General features: G+C 39.1%; 1 protein-coding gene across 1 annotated transcript in view; it reads left to right on the forward strand.

Moving 5' to 3' along the window:
• Positions 1 to 22,419, forward strand: part of fam13b (family with sequence similarity 13 member B) — a 66,316-nt gene that overhangs the window by 15,437 nt on the left and 28,460 nt on the right. Inside the window, 7 exon segments of the mRNA XM_035669641.1 lie at positions 1,214 to 1,361; positions 3,105 to 3,314; positions 7,719 to 7,886; positions 8,942 to 8,962; positions 9,217 to 9,421; positions 9,925 to 10,069; positions 17,795 to 17,947. Coding sequence (XP_035525534.1) covers positions 3,149 to 3,314; positions 7,719 to 7,886; positions 8,942 to 8,962; positions 9,217 to 9,421; positions 9,925 to 10,069; positions 17,795 to 17,947 — 858 coding nt within the window. The 5' untranslated portion in view covers positions 1,214 to 1,361; positions 3,105 to 3,148.

A 22,419-nucleotide genomic window follows, 5' to 3' on the forward strand; every position in this document is an offset into this window, starting at 1 on the left:
ATATGATAGGACAGCTGAAGATAGACAAGAAATGGGAGAGACAGAGGGAATGACACCCAGCAAAGGGTCAGAGGTAGGACTCGAACCCATGGCCGCTGCAGCCTTGCTACATGGGGTGCCAGCTCTACCAGGTGAGCTACCAGGGCGCCCCTATATTCACTCTATTTCTTTAGCAGCAACACCTCAAACAGGTGAAGGAGACACAAACAGAAATAGACAAATACAAATGTTGTAATCTGTTTGATTCTGATTTTAGTTTGAGTGCTGGCATGTAGTGATGATTCACTGTAGGGACAAATGCATGTTTCTCTACTGAATCATCTATTGCACGATGCAATGTGTTTCTTCACTTTCTTTATAGTTCAGTCATCCTTTGTCCTCCTTTGGTCCAGTTTGTGGAAAGGTATTTTCATGTGGTTTAATTAGCATTTGGTTGATTTATTGCATCAATTACAACTGTTGCAATTGGTTCTTATTAATTGAATTGAAAAATTGGTTTGAGGAAATTTGTTCTCGTCTGTAGCCAATTGGACATCTTAAGATGATGAATTTTAATATTAGTATGAATACAGCAACATGTGTAACTGTGTATTTGTCATTGTGTTTGAGGTAGTCATTATTATTAAGCAGTCACCACCGCTGTGGTGAGTGTGCACTTCAATTCAGATATGGCATTCAAACTGCATGGTCTGTACTGCAGCAGTACTGGATTTTCTGTTGAGGTCTGATTTCCTGTAGGTAGCGCTCTTTCTACGTATGACACATTACTGATTATGGCTACCTAAGCCTGTTGAAAATAAATAAAATAAGTTTTTTTTTGCTTTTAGTACTTCTATTTATTTTTCATTTTGAAATAATAATTTGATAAGAACCAGAACCACTCAACAAGATTGACAGACGGTTTAGAGGAAATTACCGTTACAGCTACAAACATAATGTGCATCTCTTCTTGTGCACTTGATAACAGGTTTTGAGAACAGCAAATGTAAAAGTTATAGTTAGATGGTACAGCTTGAAACACGCTGCATTTTTTCATTTTATTACAATAGAAAGTAAATCAGATGTTTGTAAGATTATGAAGGATTGTTACTTAAAACATTGTATCTTTTTCTCCTCATCTCTGTCTCCACCCTCACCCTTTCATTTCTTCTGCCATTATCTCCTTTCCTTTGTTCCTCCCTCTTCCCTTTCTCTCTGTTTCTTCTCAGTGTAGCTAGAAGGGGATCCTGCAAGAGGGATTAGCGGTCCGTCAATGAGGAACTACCGGCTCATCTTCTGCCACAACCTGAAGCAGCCATAGATGGTTCAGTTGTTCACTGGGCAGGGGAGGAGAGGATAGGACACACTTTCACTGCTACACGGTGAGTACTCACACATACACGAACACATGCAGGCACATCCATTTCTGGAGGAAGTAATGGACCCACTTCACTTCAAATGCATATTTTTTATATTAAAGTATTCACTTTTTGTAAATTGACTCGTTATTTAGAGCTCCACCCTTTAGGTCCTTGAGTTAACATTAACTTCACATAATTAAATGACAACTGTAACACTACATAAGTCAAATTTGTTACAGTTCTTAGAAAAGTTGTCTAGACAGGCAGTCCGCCATGGTCAACTGTATCTTCGACAGCCATAACCCAGCAGAAGTTACTGTCTCTTTAAAATGAGAGTTCCCACTTCCTCCCTCCTCCTAATGCAGAGTAATATGTACAGTCTATTACTGTACAGGAAGTTATTAAACAGGCTTATGTTATTCAATCGGTACAAAAATTCTTTAAGAAAACATGTCATATATGTGAATACATGTGAATATTTTAAATATATATAAAAGCCACTCTGCTGCCACGAATATTCTTGGGGATGTCTGTCATTCGACGAACAAGCTGGACATAAATACACCAACAAACTGGTTTTACACTGGTTATCAGCAAAGTGATAGGAGGAGCAAACAGCTGACCAAGTTAAACTTTGTTCTAAAAACCTGTACCCACCTTTTTTGCTGTGGTTGTGTGTGTGTGTTTGAGCAATACCTGCATATGTTCCACTTTTTTGTCATTTGTTCAGATTACTCAGAAGCTGATCATCATCAAAGTCTAACTTTGAACAGAAATTATTGTTGGGGATTCTTTCTTTGCATTCATTTCCATTCCATTTAGTTAGTGATAGCAACCTCTTTGCATGGGAGACAAATGGTGACAAATACTGTAGGGATCAGAGTTTAATGTAAGTAATGACCTTTAAATTATGATTATGTAACAGACGTGTTTATGTCATTTAAAACATCCCCTGTGGGGAGTTGATACAATACTTTACACAGACAGAATTCCTGGGGTGCCGCTTTAGCTGCTTTATTTAGCATAGACGGGACACCTGCTTCATGATCCCTGTCTGACAGCAGCATCACCACTCTTGCCTAAACCTTAAATCTGTCTCCTTCTCTACCTGGAACCTACATTTTATAAAATAATCTTCTCCACCTACTGGTTCTTTTGAATACGAACATTTCACAAGGGCTCGTTATCTAAATTCACAGTTTAAGAAACACTGACTGGTGATGGATGACTGTAGTGGTCATATGACACTCCCAAACACGGATTACACTTTTAAATATACCCTTGCTCTTATCCCTCCTACTGCTCCACCTGTTCTTCCTACCTTTTTGAAGGACCAGGTGTAAATGCCTTTTCTGGCCAGTGGCGTATTACTGCTGTCCATTGTCCCCTTCCCCCTCTCACTCCTCCTCCTCCTCTTCTTTCTTGGTTAAATTTGAGGAGGGGAGGATTATCAACATGCAACAATGTGTAAACCAGCCACTCCCATGTTTACGGGTGGTGTGCTCATTTTGTTTGTTTGTGAACAGCAGAGGTAGAGAGTTGTCTGATATCCCTCACTCGCTCTTCTTATTATCTCCTTGGATCTTTGGTCTTCGTAATTGTATTTTCTGCTCTCTTTGGCTCGCAGTGAGAGTACGACTGAAGATCCAAAGCCATGATTTATGCCAGGCTCTATCCTTCACCAAGGCTCTTAGTTTTTGTAAATGATTCCATGTCACTTTATGTCTAATCTCCCTGCTTCTGCTTTTCTTTTTCTTTTTCAAGACGTGAGGTCTTGGCGGGGTTGTGGTGAGGAGGAGGAGGAGGCCATGAGGAAGAGCGTGTCTCCGTTGCCAGGCAATGAGGGCGGGAGCTCAGCCAGCACCACACGTGTTTTTGGCGTTCCATTGGAGGAGGTGACACGCACACACACAATCAGTGGCCATGAGGTTCCTGCACTGGTGAAACACATTGTCGACTACATTGAGGAGCATGGTGAGTGATATACACACACACACACACACACACACACACACACAAACACAAACATGCAGTGGCGTTTATATCCCCAAATCAAGCCATTTTTTTTGCTGCCATTCCTTAAATGTTTTATTATTTTTTTGACATTTAGGCTACAGATCTTTGTTTCACATCTTTTCAGATCGAATATAGTTATTCATATTGAATTGGTTCCATTAAAGCGATATTCACGAACCTAAAATAACTGACTGACAACTGATGCTGATGACACCAATGCAACAATCTCAAGTAAATTGAAATGCCTAAAGCCTTGATAGTCGTAAGAATATACTGTATATTCCTATGACTCATAGACACCCACGTTTGTGGTGATGCATTCGTCGTTTTCAGTCAGTTAATCTTTGTCTCCTTTGTTACTCCTTAAATATAACCGAAGAATCACCCGTTATTTAGTGATTCAATGGAAAATTAATTCATTATCTACAACCGCTCTTGATTTGCAAGGTTGCCAGGGGGTGGAATGGTTTCTATTAACCTATAAGTATGTTTAATGGAAAACGTTGACTATAAATTCAACAAAATGCTCAAAATGAAATCAAAAACCTCAGACCATTGTCATTATTTATTTTACACTGGCAGAGTATACACAGTAATGTAAATACAGAATAAAACACTCACATTTTCATTTGAGTTATGTTTAAAAGTATGCTTTAACTATGCAACCTTTCCAAGGCTACACTCTAAAGAAACTATACTTTGAGTGTACAAAATAGAAGCAGAATTTTTAAACAAAAAGAAAATCCTGAAACTAAATGTTTTTTTTTTTTATATCTGCTGTGATAGAATTTTAAATATCTTTCCTTAGGCCAGTAGAATTCCCTCCCTGTACGTGATTTAAGCAGAATTTGTTGATTTCTTGCTACTTCTGAGCACTCAGTTACATTTGATTGCCTTCTGTTACGTTTCAGTCTCCCAAGCACGCCCTGCTGCTGTTGACTGCTCTTGCATCATGATAAACCAAAATATGTCGGTAGTGGAGATCCAGTTTATGTGATAAGATGAACTCTGAATGCACCGGCACACAGTTCTCCGGTCCGCTTCCTTCATCATTACATAACAGTTCTCTCAGCTGCAGCTCCACTTGTGAAAACAGAAGAGCTTAACGGTGAAGAGAGGAACCTACCAAAGTCCTGGCCCTGGGCCTTTCCCATATCCCCCCGGAACATTTCTCTTCAAGCCTCGCAGAGCAGGAACTTCAGTCTAATGTCATTATCTTCATAAGAGAGGTTGGCTGTGAAGGATGAGAGGGATAAAAAATGAAGACTGACCATTTCACTTGCCAGTTTTTAAACTAACCAGCCATAGCATAGGCAGAACCTTTTCTTTTTCTTTTTTTTTTTTTTACTTTTTACTGGGATATATAAACACCATCAGTACCAGTCTTCTAATGTTTTACATAGCCCATTCGGCCCTCAGCCTTAACCAGTCAATGTTGTGGTAGGATGCATTGTTTGGTGTGAACCCTGGGAAATGGGTAGTCTCTAGATTAGATTTAACTGGTTTCCCAAAATCTCATTATCTCTTGTGTGTGCAAAATGACTGTATGTCTTATATTAGATAAAATTGCATATGGATGTAAAGATCAATTTGTAAATTTAATTTACAATTAATTTCATTTGTGTCTCACAGTAGAAGCAATCTAACTAAACTAAAAAAGTCATTGCCACTGATTGATTGGGATTAATTGTTAAATAAATGAAAGTATCCTGAAGACCAATATGGAAATAATGTTTACAAATTAAAGACACATCACCAGGACCCACTGGATATATTTACATGTTATAGAAAGTAATGCATATGTGTTGGATAGGTGTTTTATTTGGCCCTGGGGTTTGGAAGCCTAATGACTATGTCAAACACACATCTGCTTGACAGGTTGAACAATAGAAAAAACTTCTTTTTCAATTTCCTTTCTCAGTCTTCTCTTGTGGAGTGAGCTTCTTGTAAAACCTGTCAAGCCAATAGATGTTTTATTTTTTAACAATTGGAATGAAGCTTCGCCTCAAGTCCCCACAAGTGACCAGTGAAGCAGGTTGATGGTCTGTGTGACCTGGGGGCCACTCGACCATACGAGGTTATGTAATAAGTCTTTAATCCTCCCGGGCCTCTGCTGACGCATTAATTAGAGTGGTGCTGCCAGTCCAGAAGTTATTCAGCCAGTGAAAAGGCCTTGATCTCTCTGTGTGTGATGTCTGAGGTTTTAGTAGGAGCAAAGGTGTTGAAAATATGAAGTATAAAGGTAATCTGGTGTAGGATAGCTATTGAAAATGGAGAGCACTTAAAGCTGTGTCGGACCAAAGCTGTGACATCTGTGATAGATTACATCCCTCATGCAATTTGAACAAGGCTTTGGTAGATATTGCATTGTTACACTGGGCTGAGCAATGTTTTACTCAAATCATTAATCAGCAATGTGTGAGGAGATCGGTGATCTGCATGATATCTTTACTGCGAGCCCTGTTGTCACTGAATGCTGTCCTGCACGTATGCTATTTTGTTGAGTTGTAAAATGGGAATAGGTCCCAAAGGACTCCTGTGGAATCTTTGGACTAGAACAATGCGCTGTGTCGTTTCATAATCCACAACGTTACCACCTCAACTATCTTGAAGCATTGCCTCTTGTGTTTAAACCTTGCCAGGTACTTTGGGTGGGACTTCTGCAATAGTCATCATGATAAGTAATTGCTTACAACGCAACATGTTCAGTGAAACGTGTTAGCACTGGGTGGAAATCAATTGCTTTATGCTCTACTTAAGATGCAGTATGCTACAAACAAAGTGCTTGTTGGATTGACAATGGTTGTAACTTTACAAGATCACATCACATCTTGCCACTCTGTATTACGGCAGGCTTTTTGCCCAGCCTTCGAGTGTGGGACAACCACTTTTGCATTTAGGCATGTTCAGACACGTGTATGTACAAACTAGTTTGTTTGAAGCACACCAAACCCTTTCGGCTCCACTGGTGAACCGCTTTATTCTGGAACCAGCCGAAAATATACCCAAACAGGCCTATCAGCATTCTCATTTGACAGTCATTGTTTTTACGTCACACTGTGGTAGACTTCCTCCATTGCTACATGAAACATTTGCAGGACTAAGGCAAGCCAAGCGTAGGTAAGCGTTAATGATATAGGGCATACACGTACATAAGCATGCGTTTTTCATCTCATAAAAAGATCACATTTTATATGGAATTATATGGTTTTACACATACATCATTGTCAGTATGTAGTGAACATTTGCCAACATCATCTTGATTTTGATATGTGCAAATGCGGTGCTCGTTATAGTAGCTAGCTAGCAGGCGGTTCATGTGAGAACACAGGCATGCATGATGAACAGATAACCAGCTTATTATGTAAAGGAGGAAAAACATGATAATATTAAAAAAAAAATCTAAAACCGGTCCAAGCTCTGACATGACTTGCGATACTATCGGTTTGTCCTTTCAACCACAAACACCCAGTGATAGGAATGATAACAGTCAGTGTGGTAATGCGTCTATTTGTTTATACTGATAAGGGAGAAGTTCACATACACAAATGCATTTGTATACACAGGTCCCTGTACTTCTATTCTTGTGCTGACCTTATGTTAGCTGGTTATCAAGTTCAGGAGCAAGATCATACTGACTCTAGACCAAATACGTCAAAAAGGTCCCATTTCAAAGGCTCTTACAAATGTGGCTGAGAAATACAGTCTTATGATTTAAGATGAAGGAGAGACGGTTTATTATTTTTCTTTTCTTTTTTCTTTTTATCTATCTCTATGAATTTATAGTTTCTCAAGGCATTTACATTTATCAGCAGATGAGTTTTTTTTATACCAGAAAAGACTTCAAAAGAGAAAGAAAAGATTATATAACAGTCAGATACTTAGTATAGTTAAGAACAAGCGGGCATGCCTAACCAATATATTGGTGAATTTTACAAACCTTTAGCTGGTATTAATGCAGCCTTAGCTATAACCAAGCCTTATATTTAGAGACTAAAGCAACCTTGTTAGCAGAGTAGGGTTGTGATTAGGACATCTTCCCAGCGATAATGTAAATCTCAAGTCATGTTTAGGTTTTGACTCAATCATTGGCAGGTTGTGCAGAATTAAATTAAAATTAAATCTTTTTTTATTTTAAAGAAATTCCTTCAGCTTGATTAATGTCTGCCTAACAGAAAAGCATTCAGGTGCATAAGCCAATTAGGAGCACCCCACAGATGTAATAAGCACTTCTAATACTTCACTGCCGGTCTGTCCTGGTACAGGAGGTTAGGTGGTTTAAAAACAGACAACTGCTCAATAACCAAACCAAGCATATGTTAATAAAGTTGATTATAATCAATTATTGCTGTGTGTCATCAGGTCATCTGGACCTGGAGGGCCTCTTCCTGGTTAATGGCAACGCAGAGCGTGTGGATTGGCTGCGCCAGCGTTACGACAGTGGCGAGGACGTGGAGCTAGAGAAGGAGGCAGACCTGGCATCAGCGGTCAGTTTGCTCCGACTCTTCCTGCAGGAGCTTCCTGAGAAAAAAACAAACAAAAAAACATCACAAAATAATAAAAAAATACAAGAACAAAAAAAAAAAAAAAAGAACACCAAAACAACAAAAAACCACGTTAATCCCAAACAGCGATACAGGGACACATTACTACAGATAACACCAAAGATGTGATTTTTTTTTATTGAGCATCTGTTGACAAAAAGAGAAGTGACATAATACGAAACACACACCGTTATTTTAACCAACATTTAATAAGATATGGATGAGAATTATCAAGTTGTCTGTAGATTTAAATAGTTAGATGAACATGTGTATTAAGACTGGTAATATCTAAGCTTGATTACACAGTTGCATAGTAAGATCACTCAATGAAGCAATGAATCGTGGACTTAATTCATAACACTAGGTAGTTAGTTGTAGTACCTAAATGGTGTGTGCGTATGTTCTATAGTGATACTAAGTCATTGTGCTTTCTTTTCCTTCTGTTGTCTGTTTATCTCTGCCTCTTCATTTTGCATGTTTCTTACTTAAAGGTCCAATGTGTAACATTTAGGAGGATCTATTGGCAGAATTGTAATAAAATGTTCATAGGTTTGTTTTAATTAGCGTATAATCACCTAAAAATAAGAAATTACCTTGGAATTAATTTATCTACAGAGGGAGCAGGTCATCTTCCACAGAGTCCGCTATGTTGAACCGCCATATTCCTACAGTATCCCAGAACAGATAAACTAAACATTGGCTCTATATATGGCCTTTTAAGAGTTTTGCAACCACCATAGTTTCTCCTGCACATGGAATCAAGGAGTTTTAGTTAGTTGCAATCTGCATGCTCACTGCTAGATGCCACTAAATCACACTGGTCCTTAATCCAGGCAACAAATTAAGACTGATTACTGACAATGTATAACCACGCGCACATTTCCCTCCCATTTTTTCAATTTGTCGGCCTTTTTGGCCTCACAGATAATCTGTTCTAATCCCATTGTCGTCATGATGGTTGTTCCTGTTGCTGTAATGCAAATTACAGCAGTGGGCGAGTTTGCGTGGACTCTCCAAAGATTACCCTTTTTTTCCACATTGTCCTTCCTAATGCCATCTCCCGTTTCACCTCAGTTCACCTCTTCCAGAGTATTGTGTATTTATCTTATCAGTGTCTGCATATTTCACAGAGATAAGAATTTTTAAGGTCAACTGCGAAAGAACTCAACGGACTTGATAACCCATAATTCACTCCGCACGTCTCCACATACAGAAATGAAAAGGGGCCTTGTAGTAACATTGAGTGCATCATGTATAAAGAGTTCTAATGTTGATTATAAACTGATAAAAACGTTAATAGTCACATGTAAACATAGTCTGTATCCTACATTTAAACATTGCAGATTACAGCAGTGAAGAGGAGCTGTGTAGAAACTTGAAGTACCTCCTGCAGCAGCTTCCCCAGTTGAACTATGGTCTGCTGCGCTTCCTGTGTCGCTTCCTGGCCAGTGTGGCATCACTTCAGCAGGAGAGCTGGAACATCGGGGCGCTGGCCGCCGTCTTCGGGCCCGACATCTTCCAGTAAGATACCTGTATATGGCTATTTAATGATTGTGTTTAATAGTCACAATCATTCTACCTTTACAGAATAAGCTGTCAGATACTGTGAGCTAAGGGCATGTTTTTCCACTTGACGAGTATTAAAATGATATAAAGATCCAGACGCGGATCAGGGCGGTTATTCTAGTTTATTGTTTGCATCCTCATTTGCATTGTTCGCATTGTTTGCATGCTTATTTCTGCACCTAGACCGGTAGATAGTGTGGATCTCCCAGTGTAGTATTAATTCTCAGTGTCAAACTCTGAAGTTATTTAGTTTCAAATCCTTCTGTGAGTAAAATTATATCATCAAATTATTAGAAAGTGTGACCAGGATTGCTCTACAGGGAGAATTCTATTTATTAATTATTGATATAACATATAGAGGCAAACAAAAGTACTTGCACATGCATTTATTTAGCTTTTCCCATGGAGAGCAGTGTACACACAACAAGACACACTCTTTTCTCGTCTCCTCTCTGCAGTCTATCAACAGAGGGAGAGGACCTTCGAGACCAGGAGTCTGTCAGCAGAGTCCTGGCAGAGCTGTTGGACAACCAGGACGGCCTGTTTGACTCGGAAGATGATGACGTCTCCACCACCAACGACTACAGCTCCATCAATGAACAGGTACTGCCCATCAACTGTGTTTCTATCTTTATCTTCTCAGTTACTCTCTCTTTTACACTGTGTCAGTGTCCGCTTGCATATCTGGTAATATAAGAATGAACATGGCACACTTTCATAGTGTATGCTTATTGCAAAGATGTTTCCAAAGTTGTCCTTATGTGAATGGTGAAGATGTAAAGTGTATTTTATATATTTTTGTTCTCTCCTCCATCCATTCTTTCCCCTCAAATAATCAGCGTATATATCTGCTCTTTGTGCGATAAATTCCTAGTATCTGGTCATATATCAACGTACAATTTGCAAATAAAAACAAACAACAAAATACAATAGAGAACAAAGTGAAATCTGCGTGTTGCTGTAAGGCTTTTTGTGTAAGAAATTGTTATGAATACATTAATTCACTGTTACATTCCTGACATCATGGCAAAGACTTACAATTACAAAACCCATCAAATTCCTCTTTGTCTTCTCCTCTTGTTTGTTCCTCTCTAATGGCGCTGAGACAGTAGAATGTGGCATTTAACTCTGCCCCGGTCAGGGGTGAAATTCTTTCTGGGTTGACGCATAGAGAAAACAGACAAATCCTTCTGTGAAAAGTGGAAGATTAAAATTTCGATATGTCATCAAACTGTTAGCAAGACACAGCAAACTTTGCTTTGAGGGAAAAGACAAGACTACAATAACAGATTTACCTCCAGTCTTTCATCATAGCATACATTTGTTTTATTACCAAATTAGTCAGCTATGCAGTATGCATCAGTCATCTTGGAATGAGCTTTTCAGTTTATAAATCATTAACTAATGACTAGGGATTCAGTGACTACATCCCTTACCTAGGAAAATAAATCTCTTCCAGTGAAACGAACCACAGTTAATCCATCCAGGTTGATCATTATTAATTAGCTGCACTCAGCCAGAACTTGTGTTGTATAGGAATGTAAGTAACCTTGATATTCACCTGTACTCACCTCCTCAAACTGTTGTTGTACCGTGCATTGTATTCATGAAAAAAATGAACAAGTTCTTTCCATCAACAAAATATCTCCCAGAAAAATCTAGAAAGAGCCCCACCCAAACACACCCACACACATTCTTTACACAGAGCACTGAATAAACTCTGAGGCGTGTTCAGTGTTGAGATTCTCCAACTATAACTATCAACCTGGTTTAATGAGCATATGCCAAACCATTTTTTTTTAGCTGTTTGACTGTGTTGAACTATATAACTGTTCGTTGTCTTGCACTGAACACACAGAACGTGACTGGCAGACTAAACAAACTCAAAGGCATTTCCCCTGTTGCCCAGCAACAAAACCTCACTACTGGGCCAACAGAATGACATAGTTAACATTTAATTTTACAGTCGTCTGATTACATTGTATTATTACATGATAACATGTACACGGACACAATAATTACGAGACAACCCTTGATCGGTATCTTACGTTTCCTGTCTCATATGAGAGCGCATTCTCCAACACTGTAAATTTCATGTTTGAATGTTGAAGTTAAAGGCTGACAGACAGTTATTGTTAAAGTCTGGCCAGGACAGGAAGAGCAACTGCAGTATCTACAGTAGGTGTCCTGTTCAATTACTCTAAGACTGCCTGCTCAACTCCTTCACTGATTCCCTCCTTTTTTATTTCATCTTTGTTACAGTTTCCATCTCTATTTCAGTGTATTCTTAACTGATGTCTGCTCTGCTGTGGGAAACTTGGCTCCAATTTTACTTGCCTTGTAATCTTAAGTCTTAGGAGTCATTATCTGTCATATAGTGACTTTATTCAAGAAAAACCTCTTACGAAAGCTCTGGCTTGTAAAAGAAAGCTAAAGAATTTCTTTTTTATTTTCCAAATTCAATTTCTTTACTTTCTGACTTTTCCTAGTCTCCCGTTGTCCAGTTTTATTAGCTGGCGTGTCAGATGAATTGGAGTATAACATTATCAAGAGACAGAATGAGAGAAGGAGCAGAGAGACACCATGAGAACAATCTGTAAGGACAATTTATCTGTGCGCTGATCCCTGTGTTTTATGTAACACAGAGGGCAAAAAAGTGGGCGGTTTTAGAGAGGTAGAGGGAGAAAAAGCAGCCAGGAATATGGGGGAGAAATGGCGAGAGTGCAGAGAGAGAAGAGGAAGAAATAAATGAATTGAGGGAGAGATGGCGAGGGAGGAGAAGGATAAGAAAAGAAGCTGTTGATGATGTAACCATGCAGCTCACACCTCCAGCCCCTGCACTACACTGGGGATCGCTCTGTACGAACAAACCCTCATGAAGGGGATTATCTCCCACACACACACACACCTGCTTTCACACAGGAGGAAACACACATGCTTCATGCTTTCTGTTAAGCCTTGTAGAGTAAGTTCAAAATTCCACACAGAGGTTGGTGAGGACAGTTCAAATAAACTGCAAAATTAATGGACAACGCAAATTTTGTTGAATGAAAAAGATGGAAGGGCTGTTTAACAGAGACTCGGATGAAAGATGGAGGGAGTGTGACAGAAGAGGACAGTTGTTGTGTCACGGCATGTTTGGGCATAACTTTGAAACTTAATGAGGCAGGCAGGTGTATAACACTGGTATGTGCTAACCTGGATTTTGGCTTTGTTGGCAAAATGGGATTGAGTTGAATTATTGTTTAGGTGAGAGCGAGGCTTTGTTGTTGCTGTGATGGAAACCAGTGGGTGTGTTTTCATTCAGTGTTTAAAGAAGCTTTGTATTGTCAGGATATCTGGACGAAGTAGGGAAAAATAATTTAAATCTGAACTCATTCACTTATTTGTTTTAGATAAGAATATAATATTCCATCATCTCTGTGCGTTCAGTGCTGAGATAGCCCATTACATTTTTTGCTTAGCTTGGCACAAAGGCTGGACTGTTGGAGAGTCAGTTTGATTCCTCAGCACAACTTTTCTGAGGATGCACACCAGGCAGAAAACATTATCAACCACATTGCATCCTGTGGCATTAGATAGCAACATGTACTTTTTTGACTCATACCTCTTAGAAATGGAACAAATTGGCAGTGAACATGAAAAGTAAGCAGATTGTCCCAGTAAATCAGTGACACAGCCTATAGACAACTGAGAACACTCCTTACTTGCAGCTCGAAGATTCTGTCATGTATGAATAAAGCCGTGAGGAACATTAACGTAATGGCCCCCCATATCTAAATGACAAACAGCCGTCACTTCAACAGATACATTAGGCCAGTAATGTTACTTATACCTTAAAATGACTTCAGTGGCAACTCGTCTATCCTGTTGACACAGTGTTCAGTGGTCTGTCTGTCTGTGTGTTGTCTGTCTACTTAATTAATTAGCCTCTTAATGACAGCCTTATTTTTCCAGCTCTGTTAGTTTAACCTTAGCAGATAAATAAATCAGGATGTATCCTATTACATTGTCTCTGCCAACTTAGTCAAGTGCTTCTGGAGCTGAGCCATGTTTCAGATGCCACAGCAAATGTATAGCTGTAACCTGGACCATGGACATGAATTAGAACTGGGTGAATGTAGTAATGTTACAAATACCAGAGGTTGTCACAATGTTCAGCAGCTGGGGACAGCCTCTATAGGTTAGAGCATATACACTTATATGATCTTGTGACACAGTGATAAGCTGAGTTATTTAAGGAGGAGGTGATGGCCTAGTTGAACAGTCAGGGAGATGTATAATATCTCTGTAAGGGGACATGTAGTATAAACTTACACATTTTACACAGTTTGTTTTCATCAAGTGTTTAGAAATACAGAGCTGAACAGTTGATTTATTTACAACAGTTTATGGGTGGTCAGAGAGAATATGAATGTCTGTAAATCAGTTTCATCAGGTAAAGATGACAGATATATCACATGGCCCACTCGCTGCAGGAACGTTAGGCCAGAGGGCTTATCTCCGGTGGTACTGCTGGAAGTAAACAGTACAGTCACACAGGCAAGAATGAGCAGGAACTCACTGAGAGAAGAAACTGAACAGTTGAGCTGAACACTAAGACCTGTTTTCCTTGCTCAGATTGTGCCACTGAATGCTGCAATGTTTATTTTAAAAACTCCTTGTGTTTCTAATGTAAAAGACAAAGGAAATAAAAAATGAAACCCTGCACTCATACATATTACATTTCTGAATAGTCCAGCAACAATCCCATGCAATGTTTTCTTAAAAAAAGGATCACATAGCATTACAAAGGAAGGCAAAATCCATAAATGTAAGATGGAGATCACTGAAGTAAAAAACTGTAAGCTTTTTTTCAACTTTCTAGAGGTACAATGTAGTCACTGTATTAATGTTTATCTAACATCAGAATGAAGGAGGCATACAAAAGAGCCACAGATGTAGGCCACAGCGTGAGACTTGTAATGTCAGTCCTAGTCAGTTGTCATTGTTCTGTGTTCTTGGCCCACTAACAGTTCAACTAGTGATGTCAGTAGGGCTTGTTGTTTCTCTGTCCCCCCCGAAACCCTGGACCGAACCGCTAAACCAGGGCCAAGTTCAAGACCTTTTGTTCCAGGCTGCTCTCGGCCTTGTCGTTGCACCCACTCGGGCACACACTCACACCATACAGTCCTACATAATACACAGAAACGCACACAGTAACTCCTTTTTTTTTTTTTTTTAACTCTGATTTGTGAGTTAACATGATTAAAATTTTCCACAGTCTTAAATAAGGGGATAATATTTCCAGCTTATGAATGACCATTCCAGGTCATCCTGACAGCGGATTTAACAACTCTTATCCTCTAATATTGTTACGTCACCTCAGAAGGTTTTTGATACAGTAACTTACTCAGCACAGCTGTGATATTTATAACACTGTTCATGCCATCTGAATGCATGCCTATAGCCCAGAATCACTTATGAATTCAAGTTGCATTGTTCATTATGTCATCTCCTGCCTATATTGGGTATAAACGAGGAGACTTTTCTATTTACAGAGATATCCAGACACATTTTTCCATATCACTGACCAGCAGTCTTGATAGACTATGCTTTTGGAAGCTGGTGTATAACTCAAGGTTATATTCATGGCATCGTTCATTTGTATTACTGGTGAATAGCTTTGAATGAATTTTACATGATGATAATGTAGATCAGAGTTTGAATCAAGGTCACTTAAGTACTCCGAATGATTTTATTCTGCCCATGAGATCAGGAACCATTTTAGACAGAAAGAACTGATCTGGATGGTGATAGCAGCTTTAGTTTAATGACTGTCTTTAGATTATTTTTCCAGTGGCCTGTTAATATAGTTCTGTTATCCCCAATTGTTTGTCCCTTATTCTGTTCTCTGTTACACGATTATATGATACTCGTCTAAGACCGCTGTGCCACGTGAATGCTCCAAGATGATTTAACTTATTGTTATTTTTGTGTACTAGTTGTAAGGGTGGCGTAGCTACTATGTCCACAATTCTGACAAACCCTTTAAACATATTAAACAGTACCTTCATGACTAGTGGAAAGATGAATAGACATCCCCATTTTAAAGTATGATTAGTCGAAACTCAAATTCAGGATACCTTTAATGTAGTTCTCTGGTCATAATTTCATTTAAAGATATCAAATTCTGCACATTTTAAACTAAGATATTATTTTATTATTGAATTGTATATATCTGAAATGTGAAGTCATTATTAGCCAAATCAAGTGGAGATAGTTATTTCTGCCAATGTTCCTATGGCATTCCCTGACATATTCAGATGCTGGCTGACAAATGAATCACAGGGAGAGTTTTAAGATATGTTGAGCTTTCAAGTGCAGTTGGGACAAAACACAAGATCATTTGCGCAAGTATAAAAAGTCAGCGTCAGTGTGCACTTCTTTTGATTTGTTCATATCCTCACAGCACAGAGAGACGGTTTGGTGATAAATCATTATTTATGAGCTTTTCACACCATTTAGTAATTTGGTTAAAAACACCTACACATCACAGTGCAGCTCTACTTGGCTGCAGACCAACACAAAGGACATTGTCACAAGGAAAAGATATAAAATGAGACTGAAGCTGTCTAAAAGTAGGATTTCTTTACCTAATCACATCACACACACACAGAGGAGTGTTGTGAGTCATCCTCCCTGATCTGCACATGTGACGATGCAAGAATTCCCTGACAGCCAATCCGAGCTCTTGGAACAGAGGTGTTGCCGTAGCAACGACACAGTGACAGCAGCAGATGGGGTTGCTGTTGAAGAGAGCTGAAGAGTGAGGGAGGAAAGAGAATAGCATCGGGGACAAAGAGTGATATGGAGGTAGAAAAAAAAAAAGACTCATGATGACAAATCTGGTTCATGACCTTTTCACCCATGTTGCTTCCAGGGGTTTTCCCAGTTCAGTTTTACTGATACTCACTGAATTAAGCTGCACATGAAAAACCCTTTGTGGCCAGTATATAGCTTTAATCACTAGTGTATTATATACAAATATAACGTTTATTTAGAAAAATCACATATTACTAAATCAAATCAGCAAAACAAAGCGAAAGGAGCGGTTTATCTCTGCTAAACTACTGCACAAGGATTTTTTGTTCGTGGTATCGTATTATGATGAATTATTTGCGTCTACATATTTACTGCCCTCCCTTTCTCTCCCCAGATGAGAAAAAGGGAGGTCCCTTCCCTTTTTTCCTTCTGGTCTTACATCTCTCGTCTACTGTCAGATTCATTACACTCTGCCTTCTATCACTCCCTCCATCTCTTCCCTCTGGCTCTCTTTATCATTCTTTTCTTTCATTGTCTTTACTCCTCACAGCAATGTCACTGTAGATGCAAAAATCTATTTGATGTTCTTGTTGGTTTGTTTTTCCTCAGTTCTCTAACCTGAGAGTGTTGTAATTGTAACCAACACATATTTAAAACGGGCCACATATTGGTCATTAAAACATGCATTTTATGTCAGTAAAATAGGTTTGATAGTCCATCATGGTGGGCCTTCTTTGCCTTATTGCATAATTTGCAATGTGACATTGCATCATGCATTGGTACATTGCAAAGTCAAAAGGAAACTGATATATGTCACTATTTTAAACCCTCCATCCCTTCCTCTTCTCTTGTTATTTTGTCATTCAGCTTTTATCTCTGCTTACCACCATCTCGGTGGTGTCAATGTGTTACTCATTAGCTTCATCTATATTTTCTTCTTCTTTTCTTATGGAACAAATTGTATAATGTTGTTCCTGTCATGCACAGACATACTACATATATGAACACAGACTGTCAACACCTTTATTTCGTTCTCTTCTGCAGTTCATCTTTCGACACAAAAAGTCACAACAAAACAAATTAAAAATAAAGTGGAAAGGGTTTTTATTAATATTTAATTGTATATAATCCTTACAAATTCAGGAGATGTTATAGGTGTACACTAATCTTAGAAATCCGCTAGATGAGACAACTTTGATACTAGGGATACGATTGGGAAATTCTGGGCAATAGCCGATGCCGGTACCAATGCTTTTTGTTGTTATATTTTCACTCTTTTGTACCGTGAAACAAAGAGATCTGCGAAGATAATAATCTCTGCCTTGTTGCCGTCCAGTCTATTTCAATTTTCATTGAAGTTCCTGTTTTATTATAACTGTTTTTATCAAATGTAAACTGGTATTGTTTACTATCCCATACTAACTAAAGGAAGCATTAATAATATCTTCACATACTTTTCCATCTAAGTGAATGAATACATTTTTAGACGGTAACCTTTTGTGTGCTGTCAATGTCTGTCTTCAGATCACTGAGCTGTTGGATGATGAGAGGTGTGAAGCAGAATGTGAAGAGTTGCCTCAGGACGGGGAGGAAGGTCCGGCCTCCTCTGACTCACCACAGCACACACACACTGACGACAGCCCCGCAGCCAGGTGAGACATAGCTACTGTGTCATATGTTATTATGTAAGACAGATCTTTTTTCTTGGGTCTTCCCAGAATGGGATTGAGAGTGGGATGACATGTGACAAAGGCCCCAGACTGGACTGGATTTAAAACCAGTAAGCCAATAGCCTGTCTGGTTGCTCTACTAGCTGCACATCTTGGTCTGATTTTCAAACATTTTGTTTGGTGTATCACAGACTATCAAGTTATAATAACATCCCATCACTGTCTTTTGGCATTCATATGTCTCTGAATCTGTCCTACACTTACCCTCATTTTCTTTATTAGACTATAGACTATAATTCTGTGCATCCCTTAATAAGTTCCTAGACTGGAATCACATCACCAGATTAAATATTTAGCTTCTATTTTTACTTTAGTCTGTTCATACACATGTTATAGACATGTTAGTAGTCTTTGAGTGTAAATTATATGTAGATATGTAGATAGTACTATGTTAATAATTCATGTAAATGTTATAAGAAATATAGTTTTTACATGAATACGTTTTCAAGAAATTCACACTAGAATGGGGTCTCCAATCGTGAGTCATCTGCTCAGTTAATGTTTAATGTCCAACTAAATGAGAATACAGTCATTCAAAATGTTTGTTAATTAATTTTCATGGTCACAGTTACAGCAGTTTCCATTTGATCACACTAAAAGATGCAATGCTCATGTTTTGACCTGTTTATGTTCTGTAGCTGGTAAACAAATAGAAGACAAAGATCTGACACACACTTGCAGACACTCACGTACACAAGATAATGAGTCTCCGTCCAAACCCAAAAGACCAGAGTTCAGTCCTCCTGAAGGATCATGAAGATCGTCTCAGGTTCCTCTGATCTGCTGATCTCCTTTAAGTTGATTACTGAGCAGAACACCCAGACTCCTGTATATAGACAGCTATACATTTTACACCCTGTACTCTTACTCTCTAGTGTATATCTAAAGTTAACAGAGACGGTTAGTAGTGCACAAAGGAAGTGATCATGCTTATTATAAACATGTGAGAAATTCAGTAAAAAATTATTTATTGAGCACTTTTCAAAACAAAAGTTGCAAAGTGCTGCACGAATTTAAGAAAGGCCAGTATTTTACAAATGTCAGTTTAATGAGATGAACTAATATTTCAAACTTTATGGCCAAATACAGTCAGTTCTTTGCTGGCAATGTGTATTTCAAGTTGTTCAGTGTGAATTAAGATAACGTTATCCTTTGTATTAATGTTCTCTTATCCATTATATTAGCATTGATAGCTACCACTGGATTCCACTGTGCTTTATGCTGTATATCACCGCGTGCTGCATTTTATTGTGGTGACATTGTTGCCATTCAGAAGACACTGCTTTATGTGTCCATTTTTTAATTACTCTGAAATGTCAGTTGTGCTGAATCAAACTGCAGTTTGTCTCCTTGGTGACTTTGGCTGCATCCGTTTCTTTTTAAACATGAAAAGTCGATTTCGACTCATCATCCACAAACACAATCAGCACTGTGAACATTGCATTGTCCTAGTTGCTCAGTAGCTCGCTACCTGTTAGATAAAGACTGTTGTAAAGCAGAACAGGACAATAAATCAGTCCGCTGTAAATGTGTGAACACTCACTGTGCCCTGCCTATGTGTGTGTTTGTGTGGGTCTAGTCTGGTCATGCTGCTAGCCTTGTCCTACTGGCCTTTAAGATGATTACAGACAGTAATCCATAATCCACGGACACACACACGCTCATGCTCACACAACTTAGACCATATAGCACATGCATTATATCTTTGTCACTCACTGTAACACAGAGACATGGCATACACAGAAGTTGGCCTCATAGTTGACTTTACTGGATGAAGACAACATGTCGCCAGGATGCTGTCGTCCACTCTGCCAGGGTTCAACAATCTGTGTTATGATATAAATATCATATTGTAACAGCAACAAAGTTCGGGCTGCTATGTTTGTCATCTGTGCATTGGTGTGTGAAGGTTCGGCATCTAAGTGGTTTAGTAGTTAATACATTGTTTGTAGGGCAACACATTAAGGATTCCTCTGTGTGTGTGTGTGTGTGTGTGTGTGTGTGTTTTAGGAAGGCTTTAGGTTGCAGCTGTTGTCCATAGGCACTCGTTTATCATTGCTGATGAAGTTGGAGCAAATTATTTAAATGAAATGATGCTGGTCGTTTTTTATCTCTTAAGTCTCATGGGATTGTTAGTCAGTATTAATTGTCTTCTAGCTGGGCTAGCCTGCAGCCATCATCCCCCGTGACCTTGTCTAACATGAGTGTCTGGTCTGGGGGATTATTGCTGTATTTGTAGCTTACTTTCAATGTCGATTAACATGGTTAACCTTATTTTCTTGATGAATCGTTTGGCCTATAAAATTCATAAAATGGACCATATATAAGTCCCATCATAATTTAGTTGAAATAATCAAACCGCGTCTCTGTCTGACCAACAGTCCAATACCTACAGATGTTCAGTTTATTATAGTGGAAATCTAAGAAGACCTGAAATTATGTACACTTCAGAAGGGGGACTCAATTAATTTTGTGTATTTGTGTTTCAAGAGTTACTTAAACAGAATCAGAATTGTTGGTTTTCTGTTGATTGATTAATTGACTATTTGTTTCAGCTCTGGTAATTTTAGGGGGGATCTATTGCCAGAAATTGAATATACTATTCAGAGGTATGTTTTCATTAGTGTATCATTGCCTGAATATATAAGAACTGTTGCGTTTTTGGTTCCTTAGAATGAGCCCTTTTTTAGGGCCTTTCACGAGTTTTGTGGCCACCATAGTTTCTCTTACACACTTGGAAGGCTGAGCTGTATTCAAATGGTTGCAATCTACAATTTTACCTCTAGATGTCACTGAACCCGACACACTGTTCATTTACGATATTTTTGTCTCTCTTTGTGAATAAAATCTCACATCCTTTTAGTTTATGGAACATTTTCCAAACCCACAATTTAAAGAATGTGAAGAATGTGTGATTGTCAGTTTAAATACAAAACACTGTTCATGGAAAACCAGTTGTCTATCTTCCATTTTATTCCTACAGAAAGCAGTGTCACCCACTTGACATTGTCTCAAAATGTCAGTAAACTTTAAGTACTGTTGTGAAAATGTTTGTATTTTTTACTTGAAATGACTTGATTGTTTTGAGAATGGCTCACTGCTCCATGTGTTGACACATAACCCGTAAAAAAGAGAAAAAAGTTCCCGTCTAGTGACTCGGCATTAACTGTGTGAGTTGTTTGTCTAGCACTTGACAGACAGGGAAGTCTGTCCTCTGTGGCTGTTGCAGCGTTCCCTTAATAGACTCTGACTGTCAACACACACACACACATACACCTTGGATGCTGACGTCCTTTGCTCCTTTCAAATCTATATATAATCCTTGGTATGTCTTTTCTGATCTCTCTTCCTCCCTCGTCACTACTTCACTCCTTCTGTATTCTGCTTATATCCTCTCTCTGTCTCACTCTGTGGAAAGTATTTTTCATTAGGCCACTGAAATATCCTGGCAGGCTGAGGAAGAGGGCTCCTGGGATGAACTCCTGGCCCCCGGTGAGGAGGAGCAGGAGGGAGGGAGGGATTAATGAAAGGAACAGAGAACCAAAGGGCAGAGAAGGCCATGAGGCAGCAAGGAGAGGGTCTGAGAATTGGAAAGTGTCCCTACTTACGAACTATGTATTGATTTTCGCTCTGAGTGAAAACGCAATATCAGACCTCAGGAGGGAAAAGGTCAACCCTGAAGATAGCATTTAAACACATTATAAAACACTTGTCTTCAATTTTCTCCTCAAATTAGAGCCTTCCTCCCGCCATTCTTGCTACTCGTTCCTCGCTGTTACAGCCATCACATCATCCTAGCATGACTAACGTATGTACTGTCTCGTGTTACAGATAACCAGTCTTGTATGTCTTACAGTTGCTCTCGGTGAATCCCCTTATGTGATTTTCTTCCTGTTATTTTTATGAGGCTGTGGAAATTATTTATATCCCAGTGTGACACTACACCGCTCTGGAGAGCTCAGTTTTTTCTGTTTGTGCCAACAATGTGGATGCCTACACCCACACAAAACAAACACAGATGCAAATATATGTACACTCCTCTCTACAAGGTCAATTACATTAGCTTTTTTCCACCTGATGATTCATGCACACACACAAACCTTATCTATGTAAAGACCCCTTTAGGCTGTGCGACAAAAAGGCCCATGTAAGTTTGCATGTCCCACTGTGTGAGACGATTCTAATAAAGTCTTTGCCTACTGTAAAGGGGCCTTAAGCGTCTTGTATACTCGCCGTTCCCGACCTGTCACGCGACAATGTGACGTCAAAATGACGTGGATCTCGCTGTCACGCCAGGATTTATGCCAGGTTGCGCCAGGCCGTGCACCACTCTTTTTTTTCATCTGAGCGCGCCAAAGCGGAAACAGGAAGATGGACGAGTTCGAGGGCAAGCTTTCCGAGCAAGTGCGCCTCTACAGG

The sequence above is a fragment of the Morone saxatilis genome, unplaced genomic scaffold (assembly GCF_004916995.1).
Source record: "Morone saxatilis isolate NCDOM2014 unplaced genomic scaffold, NCSU_SB_2.0 Contig22, whole genome shotgun sequence".
Taxonomy (NCBI): Eukaryota; Metazoa; Chordata; class Actinopteri; family Moronidae; genus Morone; species Morone saxatilis.